The 13,144-nt window shown below is 39.9% G+C and overlaps 1 protein-coding gene across 1 annotated transcript; it reads left to right on the top strand.

The window, feature by feature from the left end:
* Positions 1 to 1,262: 1,262 nt before the first annotated feature.
* wee1 (WEE1 G2 checkpoint kinase) lies at positions 1,263 to 11,230 on the top strand. The gene is made up of 10 exons (XM_084060044.1): positions 1,263 to 2,252; positions 4,022 to 4,245; positions 5,201 to 5,267; positions 5,589 to 5,761; positions 6,236 to 6,504; positions 6,721 to 6,813; positions 7,890 to 7,975; positions 8,533 to 8,703; positions 9,001 to 9,146; positions 9,328 to 11,230. The coding sequence occupies exons 1-10, from the start codon at positions 1,752 to 1,754 to the stop codon at positions 9,494 to 9,496; spliced, it is 1,899 nt and encodes a 632-aa protein (XP_083916170.1). The 5' UTR covers positions 1,263 to 1,751; the 3' UTR covers positions 9,497 to 11,230.
* The last annotated feature ends 1,914 nt before the right edge of the window (positions 11,231 to 13,144 follow it).

The raw sequence follows: 13,144 nt of genomic DNA, 5'->3' as shown, positions 1-13,144 counted from the left end.
CTTTATTGTCACACAGGTTTACAACAGTGAGTGAAAACGTTTTATTGTTATTGAAACAATGGGCAATACTGGTAGGCCTACAATTAATTCCATATAATCAAGTGAGTTGGATATTACAAGATAAGGGGAAAAAGTACTTCAGAAGCACATTTCTAACTTAAAAAGACACCACAGTTTGCAAGCTTGTGTAGTTAAATCAGCTGACAAACTTGTTAAGGTAAATTGCCTTTAAAACGTCCGATTTGCATAATTTATTCAATAAGTAGTTGGAAGAAGATTAAATATATTAAAGGTGAAAAGAGGCAGCATCAGAGGTGTTAACCTGATGGTGAGGTAGGTAGATGCACAGGAATCTCTCTTTCCCCTTATACGAGTTGTCAAGTCCCACCCATTTTCACACACTTATTTCAGTCACAGATGGCTGAGGCACACGATTAGATTCGTCATGTATATACAAGTCATGTGTTAACGAAAACGAATGGCCCCTTTACTCAATTGTAACTTCAAACTCAAGATCAGCTTTGATCATTATGCGTCTAAACAATGGGCGCATCGCCACATTGTCCGCAGGCCTGCTAATGTTAATTGTCTGACCCGATGGAAGACTTGACTCCCCCATGCAAACACAAGGGGATGAAAGGCGACCGTTCGCGCCAGATCGACCTCAGCGTTGCCAGATTGTGTGAGAGAAATAAGCAAACGGGTCTAGGAAAACAAGCCCAAAAGAAGCAACTATAGGCCACATGAGCACTTGTTGATCTGCTATTTTAAAAACAATTAAATAAAATGTGGAATATTTGGAAGATTTTTTAAACATTCTAACAACAGAAATATGGTACGGGGGTCCCAGGCATAATAACATATTTTCAGATGGGGGTTAGGAGGACAAATAGGTCTACATATTAATTTGGGGGTCCATCATGAAATGAAAATATTTGAGAACCACTGGTTTAAATGATAATGAAAACATTTGGAAATAAGCCTACATAAAATAAGCAAGTACACTTTGGAAACAAGCCCAAAAAACCCAATAAAACCCGCAACTACCAATATTTACAAGCGACTTAACAGAAAAACAAGCCAAAGTCGCTTATAGTAAGTGGACATGGCAACCCTGCCCATGACGTAACGCCCTCCGAAACCCCCACTTCTCTCCGGAACGCCCCCGTTTCAAACTTTCTATGTGCGCTGTGATTGGCCGAGGAAGATCACGTTGTCCAACGGTCGCGGGAAGTCCTTTGCCACGCGCGTGACGATAGGAAGACACTGAAGACAGAACTTCTCCAATATCTCCGCTCATTCAAACCTTCTTGTAAACATTGCAACGGCTTTCAACCACACAGACGTGCTTCTAAACTGGGAATAAGCGACCGACGAGGCATTGATTGGCGATACATTGTCGTTGAACTCTTAATATGTTAACGGACTTGTCGTTGTTTTAAGTTAATTCACAAGGAACGGCTTCGGACCAGAAGGAAAATAAAGTGATCGGTGCCATTTTTCAACGTTGGATGGGGCGTGTTTTGGTTAGCATGCTAGCTAACCTTTATCTAACATGTTAGCAAAGTTTTAAGGTTTTCAACAGCGGTCACTTTACTTTGTTTGTACCTTTTATCACGAGGTAGTTGTAGTCTAAACCGTTGATTTGTGCTACAACGACGCCGCGATCTTCAATCTCACGGCCGTGTTGGTTCGTGTCGAGGGCTCGTGGTGGTAGCAGCGAGAAGAAGTGGGGCTTTGGAACCCCAAACATGTCGACCTACAATCCACTTCGACGCGGAGGAGCCCCACGGTCTCCCAAGGGGCGACCGATCCTCCGCCAGAAGCTCCAGTTCACATCGTCGAGCGACGGGGAGGACGATCCCATCGAGGACGTCAACAACCTCAGCACCGGGGCCGAGTCCGGCTTCGCGGAGCTGGACAGCCCGGTCCATGGCCGCCGGGAAGCCGCCGAGAAGGGCAGCAGCAGCCCCCTGGAGGACCGGAGCGCAGGGGACAACGATCTGTGGGACGATCAGGACGAGAGCTTCGACTCCCCGTCTCGTTTTGGTTCCCCCGGGGCCGGCAGCGTGACTTTCGTCGGCTGTTCGCCGTCGCCGAGGAAAAGCTCTAATCGGCTTTACGACGGCTCTCCGGAGGGCCAGGAGGACAATATGGGGGACAGCTCCCCCATCATCCCGGACTGCCCCGACACACCTCCCCACAAAACCTTCAGGAAGCTGCGGCTATTCGACACACCACACACACCAAAGGTTTGTTAAGTCATGTTTAATAGGAATAACTGTTGAGCTTGTTGGCCAGCTAGGTGCACTAACAGCAGTGGGCAGTTTTGTCAGATTTTGCGAGAGAAATATGCAACCAGGTCAATAAAAACAAGCCCCAAAGACGCTAGCCACAGAAAAACGTTTGCTGCTATTTTCAAGAAATAAAATGTGGAATATTCCTATATTTTGTTTTATAACATTCTAACACAAATGGGCTACATATTAATTTGGGTGGTCCATGACATGAAAATATTCGAGAATCACTGCACTGGTTTAAATAATAATTACAACATATTTGGAAGCAAGCCCAAATAAGAAACTATACTTTGGAAGAAAAGGTATTTGAAAACACAAGTATTTGAATAAGTAGAAGAAAAGCTTTTTGAAAACACAAGTATCTGAATAAGTAGTAGAAAAGCTTTTGAATAACTAGAAGGAAAGCTTTTTGAAAACAAGTATCTGAACAACTAGAAGCAAAGCTTTTTGAAAACACAAGTATCATTCTGAATAACTAGTAGAAAAGCTTTTTGAAAACATAAGTATCTGAATAACTAGAAGGAAGATTGTTGAAAACATTCTTTCCCATGGATTGTTTATTCATTTGTGTCTTTGTCTTGTGTGTTCATCCTCAAGTAGATTATCCAAATAACTTATATGTGTTTATTTGTATTGGAAGACCAGACTGTCGACTTTTTTTTTGGCACTGTCAAGTCATTGGAAGAACTGGAATAATGCTGCTGTGTGATGCATTTTTTGAATTTCACTTGAACCTTTTAACTTTTAAAGTAACCACCCTCTGACCCAGTTTCTTTTAAATACCAGTACCATATTACATAATTCTGACTGACTGTTTTGATCATTGTTCTGTCCTTTAACTTTGACCGTGCCCCAGTTAAAAGGATCCACCCACTGAGTCACTGACCCAGTTTTTTAAATGTACACATGTATACATTACATGTGCACTACATGTGTACATTTAAAAAACTGGGTCTTGTGACTTGTCAGCCTTGTCAGAGCTCAGTAGTATTGTGTCTACCATTACGTAATTCTGACTGACTGTTTTGCTCACTGTTCTGTCCTTTAACTTTGACCGTGCCCCAGTTAAAGAACCCACCCACTGATTCACTGACCCAGTTTTTTAAATGTACACATGTATATGTTATGTAATGCATACATGTGTACATTTAAAAAACTGGGTCTTGTGACTTGTCAGCCAGACAAATTAAATGAGCTCAGTAGTATTGTGTCTTGACATATCAGATTTTCAGAAACATTTTCAGTACATTTTACTAGTTTTTCCTCATTGTTTCTATCTGTAAATTTACCACTTTAGCTTGAGGAAACTTCTCTCAAGCTGCCATCTATTTAACTATTGAGTACAATCCTATTCATCTCTACATAGGAGACTATCATATTTAAATTGTTCATGTTATGCTGTGTTATTGACCCATTACAAACGAGAAAGGATCTGTCACTCATTTTAGATTTTAGTGTTGGCTATTAAAAAATAGCAGCTATACAAGCTCACAGCGCATCACTTCGTGCCACGATGCGAGCTTGTACATCTGCTATTTTTGAACATTTTTGAAAAACCTTAACGGTTTGAAAAATGTTTAATTGTGAATTATGAAACAGTTTGAGAACCACTGATTTAGAAGGCATTTGTAGACTCGACCTCAGGTCTTAATGGGGTTAATGCATTATCTGTCTGTTTTGCTCATTCTATCCTAACCCGATGCACCTCTCTACCTTTTCAGAGCTTGCTGTCCCGGGCCAGGGGCAGTGCGGGCGGCTCCTCCAGCAGGAGAGTGGCCCTGTTTACCAATGTGGAGACGGCAAAGAAGGCGGCGGTGGTGGAGAGTGGAGGTGCGAGGAGAAACCAGACCCCTCTGGTGAACATTAACCCCTTCACCCCAGACTCCCTGCTCATCCAGTCCGCCACACAGCAGAGGAACAGCAGGAAGCGGTCGCATTGGAATGAGTATGTCAACCAAAACAAACAAGTTCATAGCCGAGTCTTTGCTTTATTTAAGATGTAGCTTGTGCAATGTAAGGCTGCATTATTTTCATAGCGATTATTCTAGCGCTAACTTTTTTGATTCATCACATAATCAAGAAGCTATTTATTTTTATTTTTTATTATCAACTAATTGATTATTATAACCAACCAACTAAATTCATTAGTCTGATTAACCACATCCTATTTTATTCTTCGTCGTACAACGGTGTCACACAAAATGGACCAAAAATAGACGATGTACAAGGTCACAACCTGTCAAGTTCGGTGCTTTTAAGCTTGTAAATGTGCTATTTGCACCCCTAGTGTAGTACTAGCAAAAGCACTTAACAACAAAATTGTGGTCTTGTGTAGTCACAAGCAGGAAATGGTTTTGCCTGTAGGGCACTGTGGCTATAGTGGAGTCACGTGGTATCTATTTGAGAGTAACTATACTAATGAGACACAAGTAGCCTATGTCTCATTGTTGTTTGGATTTGTTCTGCTTCTAGCATAAATTAATTCATATAACCTGATCCAAAAGACCGGAGTGATAAAGACTAAAGTCTGAAGTCCATTCTAGTTAGTTGCAGGGTATGTTTTTATTGTAATTATTTAAAGTAATATGAGCATAGGGCAATAGAAGACAGCACAAAGACTTGTCTGAACACATTTTACTACATAGATAGATATATGTATACCACAACTTGCATACCCTTTCTCCAACACATGCACCTGTCGGTAATGATGGACATTGATTGTAGCCCATTGTTATAGTAACTAGATTCGTTAAATCCGTTGACTAAGCATGACTAGGCAAAGGGGGTTTGGCATGAAACCAAGACCGCATGGCTTCTATTGAATTCCATCATGTGTGTTCTCTACTACTGCCCTCTGGTGTATAGAATGTGTAATAACAATGTTGTCTTTCTTTTCACAGCTCATGTGGGGAAGACATGGAGTTGAGTGATGGTGAGGGAGAGGAGGAAATTCTCCCCCCATCTAAGGTAATGACTCTTTATGTAAAGTAGCGCTATATAAATTCCAGGTATTATTATTTGTTTATTTATTTTTGGCTGGTGAAATAGGAATGGGATATTCATTTAAATCTAAGAACATTTAAACATTTAACCATTACCTACTAAATACCTCCTAATCCTAAATACCATTAGACCATCTGGCTTTGACATCGAGATTTTGGATTTTGATGTTGGTTTCATACCTGCCTTATTGTGGTGAAAAGACCACATTTCCCGGGCTTGTTATTAAGAACATTTTATCAATGCAAAGCTTGTTGAACTTATTTGTCCCTGTGCATCTTTCACCAGAGAATCACCATGATGGAGAGCCACATGATGTCTCGGTATACCTCTGAGTTCCATGAGCTGGAGAAGATTGGCTCTGGGGAGTTTGGCGCTGTATTCAAATGTGTGAAGAGACTGGATGGCTGCATCTATGCCGTCAAGAAATCCAAGAAGCCTCTGGCAGGATCGGTTGATGAGTAAGTCACAAAAGCCATTGTGATTGATCTTAAACGTTATTTCTCTACACTATAGACCTGCAAATAAGTACTATTATGTTAGGTAGTTGGGAAGAAAAAATATGATTAGCAAATGCTTAGAACTGATTATGTGTAACTGATCATATCAAGAAATGGCAACAGAATGCCAAAGTCAAATTTTCCTTTTGACACTTCATTTTCTGAAGATATATATTGCATATTATAAAGGTGTTATAGCCCCACCAAGCCAAGAGTACTATAGCCAAACTATTCTGTCCTGATATTTGGTCAATACAAGGTTGAAATGAAAGATTCCCTCGAAGTTTAGATTGTGGACAGCCAGTGTCAATATAGCTCATTAGCTGGAAGTTGATATCCTGTTTCCTGCACTGTAAACTGAGACCTAACCCAGATGTATGCTAATTAAACCCATTATGTCTCCTCCTTCCCTCACCACCTCCACTCCCACCCCAGGCAGAACGCCTTACGAGAGGTGTACGCTCATGCCGTGCTGGGTGTGCACCACCATGTGGTGCGTTACCACTCTGCATGGGCAGAAGACGACCACATGCTGATTCAAAATGAATACTGTAACGGCGGCACACTGTCCGATGTCATCAAAGAGAACTACCGGCAACTCCACTACCTGTCTGAGCCGGAACTCAAAGACCTGCTACTGCAGGTCACCAGAGGACTCAAACACATCCACTCCACCTCACTTGTACACATGGACATTAAACCAAGTAAGTGCCTGGAAATGTACTGCTATGTAATGCATGTATTAATAGCATTAATGCCAGTAAAACATAATTGACAAATCCATCAATTATACAACAATTCAAAATACATGAATAATTAACCATGTTCAACAAATTGAATGGTTGTGGAATCAAAGCTCAGTTATTCCAAGCTGATTTCTCCTTATCTGTAAATTAATCAAAAATTGTACTCTTTCCCAGGTAACATCTTCATTTCCCGGAGGTCTGTAGCCAATACAGATACGTGTGATGAAGAAGAGGAGGATCTAACAGCCAGTGTGGTCTTCAAAATAGGTAAGAGTTACTTTGGATGTGATCAATAGAATTACTACCTGAAACAATACATGGGTTGGTACTGTTTTGATCTTGTTTGTTGTTGTTGTTTTTTCTTCTTCCTCCCCTTAGTTCAGTACTGTTTGAAGATTCTTCTTGAATATATTCTAGTTAGGGATGTTTATGGGTAACCATTTTACCCGTAACCAGTAAGACATTTCTAAAAGGTTAATGCTAACAGTTAAATTGTTGTTGTTGTTGTTTTGTTTGTGTGTTGCCACGTTGCAAAGCTCCAAACTGCTTTATGATTGCTGCCCATGTTTCTGCCTGATGCTGCTATCAGCAACCAAGCGACAGGCTACTGGCCATTTTCAATGGAAGCCAGCCAACATACATACTGACGCCTGACACGTGTGAGACGACAAAGGCTACAAAAATATATAGCTGGCGCCTGCCGTCAACTTCTTTTAGCGCTCCAATGACGCAGTGATGCATCAATCAATCATTTGTTTTTGTTTCACTCCCCTTATCTCTTACTACAATTCCTGCTACGTTCCATACATAGAAGAAAAACGAATTCTCGCCTTTTTAATCAGTTCTTTGTGCTGTTAAACCCTTTTTCAGTTACGCAGTGTCGTGTCAGCAACGTTTCAACGGCAACTTGGCAGCAATGTAACTGGCAGCGCTTGGTTGTTTATTTTGCTGCTAGTGTGAACACAGCATTACACAAGTAAACACTGGGAAATGAGGAACTTGTAAAATTATGTCTTTTCACAGAATAATGTGGTTTGCAATACAATTATAATCTGTTAAACTGTGCAGTTAGATTCCTGAGGCAATTAACATTCTACACACGATGACACATGCAGCACAGCAAATCTACAGTTATCTACAAATATATATATTTTTCCTACTAGCAAGGGTCTTTTCAGTCATCATTTATTTGCCAAAACTACTTTTACATTTGGCTATAGCCTACTGAGATCCTGCACTATTCACAACCGGAAATGCAGTCCTCCGGGACTAATTCTTGTTTGCAATCATTGTAATTGATAAGAGCATCAGCTAAATGTCTATAATGTAACTTTTATCTCCAGGTGACCTTGGCCATGTAACTAGAGTGAACAATCCACAGGTAGAGGAAGGAGACAGCAGGTACCTGGCTAATGAAGTTTTACAAGAGGTTAGTTTCATCTTGTCTGGAAACTTTGTTGTTATCACCTTTTTATTCAATTACTAGTGTATCCCGTCTTTTCACATTTAAATATATATATATATATATGTATTACCGATTTACCGTAGATAGCTAGTTCTTTCTATGCATATATAAGTTGGTTATTTTTATATTTTTTTCCTGTGACTACAAATGTTAAGAATATTTTTAGATTGCATGTTGTTCAGGCAGATGCTAGGTTTGATGTTTCCCTGGTATCCTAGTTTCTGAGGCACTAAATTGTTCTCACTCTAGCGTAGACTCTACTTATGTGACTATTTACCTTGTTTGTCGACTAGGTTCATACTTAGTTACTCTGCTCACTCTGATCTTTCACTGGCAGGTTGTGACAAAAGTACATAAAATGTGTTTTGTTCAGCCAGGATGTATGAATGCTTGGCCTCTGATATAGCTCTTCTGCTGTTGGTCTTTTGCCTCTTGTAGTGATCAATACAAGCACTTTTCCTCATCATGATGCTACTTTCTGGCTACAATAAATTCACATTTACTTCTGATCTCTCTCTCAGGACTACCATAACCTGATGAAGGCAGATATTTTTGCCCTGGCTCTGACTGTGGTCAGTGCCTCAGGGGCCGAACCCCTTCCCACTAACGGGGACAAGTGGCACGAGATACGCCAGGGCAAACTTCCCGCCATGCCACAAGTGATATCTCCAGAGTTCCTCAGTCTCCTCAAGGTAAGGACTTGACAGAGACTTGCCAAAAACCTTTATCTGTCAATAAATGGTATTAGCACCTGGCTGCTTTGCATTCCTTAGACAGTATGTTTTAGAATGACTTGTAACTGTTGTATTTCTTTATGGCTATTCAGTATATATTAAATATCATATATAATGATATATTTCTTTTTCTGAAATTAATGCATTTGACACAATAAAAATGTCTTAGTATTTTACAACTGATTTTTTGGTTCTGTTCTGTGCCATCTGCTTTAGTAGCTTTTCTGATCTTCTTGTGTTTGTGTGTGTCCCCAGCTGATGATCCACCCAGACCCTGCTAGACGACCTTCGACCTCTGACCTCATTAAACACCCGGTGCTTCTAACGGCAGCCAGGAAGAGGGCAGACCAGCTTAGAGTAGAGCTCAATGCAGAGAAATTCAAAAACGCCCTTCTCCTCAAGTAAGTATTCAGATTAAAAGATGATGATAACAACAACAATACTTGAATGAATGAAAAGTCTTCTGGTTGCGTGCTCCAAGGTGACAATTATATATGTCCAAGATTACAGATTTTAACGTTTTATGAGCCATCAGGAAGCACTTACTGACATTTTTTTGATTTATCTCCTTTTCTTTCTCAGGGAGTTGAAGAAGGCCCAGATAGCCAAGGCAGCTGCTGAAGAGAAGGTGCTGACCACAGACCGTGTTCTGACCCGTTCCACCGCGCTCCAGTCCAACCCCAGAACCTCCAGAGAGTCCAGACTCATTGGCAAGAAGATGAACCGATCAGTCAGCCTTACTATCTACTGACACTCAAGATTAAAGATATGGGGTGGCAACTATTTGCCTTAATCATGGACTCTGAATGAGACCGTTTCATTTGGAATTTGTCATGGGTTTGTGAGTAAAACGTGGTGCACACTCATCGAGAGGTTTCAGTCAGTTCTGTGGTTGGACTGTTAAACCAAGGAGTGGAAATTGACACCAGAAACCTAGACGACATTAATTGGCTGTAGCTGAAAAATGTGTCCTCTCTACCAGGCACTTGTCACAGGCACTTGTAGCAGGTCCACCGTTGCTCAGAGGAGGTTAATTCCAGTTCTAAAACACAAGTTTGAAGAAGGGGATGAAAAGGAGGTCAACTGACTACAGAGGCTTCGGAATCCAAGCAGCGGGATGGTTGGCAACAACAGTTACTTTCCTGTCCCATCTGTGAAGCTCAGTCAAGAATTACAGTTTTTTACTCCATTGTCAACATGGACTCATTCCCAGAGGTTTTCATAGCTTAAGCTTATAAGTGGACTTTTCTTCTTGAAATTGCAAGAAAATGCATTCCTTTTAAAAGGTAGCTACTATACCTTTTTATAATGTACTTTTTCCATTCCACAAAGCTACATAGGGTTAGGGTTAGACTGCAAACATGCATGTCCGACAAAACTCTGCTGGTGTCGGGTTTGAACCCTCCGGCGACGCGCTCTTCAGTATGAATGTAGTCACCCCCGTTAGCCGCGCTATGACGCACCTTACTGCCTGTCGAATGAACGCTTGATGCCCAGGAGAAGGTGGGAGTGTTGTGTCTGAGAACTATTTGCTGTTAAAAAGAGCACTTTGGAGGCAATGAGTGGAACTTTTGCCATGTACAAAAAAAAGAAAGAAAAAAAAGTTTTACCTGCTGCTATTCATGTTTTTCTTTTTTTGTTTGTCCGTTTGGTTGGGGCATCAGTTTCGACTGTTGATAAGAGATCATTGGCTCTTATTTCGAATAGCAGGAGTCTCATTTCGTCATCTCCTCCTTTTTTGTTCATCTCCTAATTTTTGTTTTCTTCCTGTCTGATCTGTTTGTGGGAGTGGAAAATGGATCATGCAGTGTTTTGTTAAAACTCATCTGAGAACCGTATCTAATCTCTATCCTTTGTCTGTACGGGTAGAACAAAAAAAACGAAGCGGTACCGGTGTTAATTTGAGCTGCCAACCCTGCCTTGTAGCATTAGAACAATCATTGTTGTGTTCAGTGGACTCACTTGTTCTCAGTTTTCCACTTGTTTTTCTGTTCTGTCATTTCTATAAGGTTTGTTTTCACGATAACTGTTTAGAAAAGTTTTTGTTTGTGTTAAAGGTGCTATAAGTAAAATGTTTTGGTTAAAACAGTTTTGTTAAGAAGTTAAAGCTCTATATTCTATAGTCTATATATAGTAATATATATATATACGGTAATAATATATAGCAATCATTGCTAGTGTTTGTTCAGTAACGGGTCTCCTCATCTCTCCAGCTCTTTAAAATGCATTTCAGGTGGGTCACCACAATTTAATCTAATGAAAAGTGGATGAAGTTTGTATCCCAACCTGAAATTTTATTTTCCATTTACTAAAGACCCAGAGAGATGGGGAGACCCCTGTCATTGAACAACCACTAGCAATGATTACTATAGGAATATAGAGCTTATTTGAACAAAAATAACACCACCTTTAACTTGTTTGTCACCCGCCACACCCCTAACGTTTTGTAATAACCTGTACATATGTTTTAATAAATCTCGTCCAATGTGAACTTATTGCTTTAATAGTTTTTGATTTGTGTCATATGCCAAAGGGAAGTTACCTCCTGAAATATCAGATTTTTTGTAATGGCACTTCTCACCACATTTAAAAGGAAATTGACCACTGGCTCTGACCCATGTACCATACACATTGATATTGAGCGATGAACAGGAGGAGTAGTCAATTCAACAGTTGCGCCTAGTTCTCTTTCTCATTCACAAACAAAAGTATACAAATTGTTTCATGACAAACATTAATAAAAGTATATTGGAAGTAGGTCATTATGGACAGCATCCTAATGAGTGCCGCCACTCCCCTTTTAGCAATGCCAATTTTTGAACCCCTGTTCATTCATGTATTGATTTATTTTTTTCATTTTATGACAAGGACAACCCAAACATAGACAGCTCAGCTCAGACAATTTGCAAAACAAAGGACAAAGAGAAACGCATTCCCACATTAGACCATAAGATTTAGTTGGGTGCTTGACAATCTTTAGATGAGTGAACAACTAACCACAACAATAACAGCTAAAAAATATGTAAAGGATAAATGCATCCACGGATGGTTAATGAGCACTAATCCTTCCTATTCTAAACAGTTCATTTCGCATCTGGGAGCTGCTGCCCCATACGTATTTATATACACAACCTGCTGCTATGGATTCTGCTGTAGCAGTCAGGATTAGGCCTGGCACAATTATTACATACCGTATTTGCCTAATTGCAATAATAATAATTGCATAATCGATTCCATGTAGAAAAATGTTCATACTTTTATCTATCTAAAAATAGTCTAAATAGCCGATCTACAAATTCGTTAGCCCCATTACGAACCTCTCTGTATAGCGGAGTGAGAGGTTCGTAATGGGGCTACAAATTGTAGATGGCTATTTATTTGGAGCAGGCGCTCCTAATATTTACATCCTTTATTGTGCTGCTCACCCATGCTTCGATCACATTTGTAGCTCTATTCACAATTATTACATAATTGCCCAATCAAAATGATTTGAGATAATCGAAATTATTTGGCAGAATCGTCAGAATATTTTCCTTTTTCCATTTTCTAACATTTTTCATTAATTGCAGATCTACAATATTATAACATTTGACTTGTATGCGTGTAGATCAGCTATTTCTGCTATTTGTTTAAGTATAACATTATTACATTTTAGTCTATTTATAGTTACTATACATTACTCACTTATCACATTTGTGAGTCTGTAAGCCTACTATTCAAAACAGCTTACTTGACTGTGAATGTGTTTATTTTTAGTATAGGGAGTGGAATCATTAACCCTGTCAGTGTGGTTCGGTGCCAACCATGACTTTGATTCAACCAGATGATCGACCACAACCATGGTTGTTCATTTCAACAGCCATGTTAATTCTAAGGACATTAGCATTGCAATTTCCGTTAGCCAAGTATTGTATATTGGCTTGGCTATATGCTGATGTCTGACCTCCTGTGGTTTGTGTTTTAAAGGAAATAAAATGTGTATTCTGTGTCGTTCAAAAAAACACAATAAAATTGTTAATCGCAATTATTTTGTGTGACAATTAATCGTCAACTTAAATGTGTAATCAGCCCTATGAGCATTGGTTCTCAAAGTGGGGTCCGAGGACCCCCAGGGTTCCAGGGGGTCCCTAGCAAAATGTGTTAATATAGCATCAAAATAGTTTTAACCTTTTATACTTCGGCTATTCAAAAATAGCAGATATACAAGCTCTATGAGCTTGTGGATCTGCTATTTTTGAAAAATCGTGAAAATGTATGCAAACCTTTGAATATACATATTTTTTAAGCGAACATGTGTATCTCAAATCTTTGCTTCTGGTGGTTCCTTGAACAACATATTTGAGATGGGGGTCCGCGGCCAAATACATATCACTTTGGGGGGTCCTTGACATGAAAAAGT

This window comes from Gymnoscopelus microlampas, assembly GCF_963454915.1.
Source record: "Gymnoscopelus microlampas genome assembly, chromosome: 6".
In the NCBI taxonomy this organism is placed as follows: Eukaryota; Metazoa; Chordata; class Actinopteri; order Myctophiformes; family Myctophidae; genus Gymnoscopelus; species Gymnoscopelus microlampas.
The sequence above is the reverse complement of the archived record's forward strand: the minus strand, read 5'-3'. Positions and strand labels throughout refer to the sequence as shown.

What these genes read in the sequence shown, in the direction of transcription:
- wee1 (XM_084060044.1), top strand. Translation starts at nt 1,752, where the DNA reads ATGTCGACCTACAATCCACTTCGACGCGGAGGAGCCCCACGGTCTCCC. An exon ending in AAATTCTCCCCCCATCTAAG is followed by an intron (nt 5,268 to 5,588) that starts GTAATGACTCTT and finishes ATCTTTCACCAG; the next exon opens with AGAATCACCATGATGGAGAG. An exon ending in CAGTGTGGTCTTCAAAATAG is followed by an intron (nt 6,814 to 7,889) that starts GTAAGAGTTACT and finishes TTTTATCTCCAG; the next exon opens with GTGACCTTGGCCATGTAACT.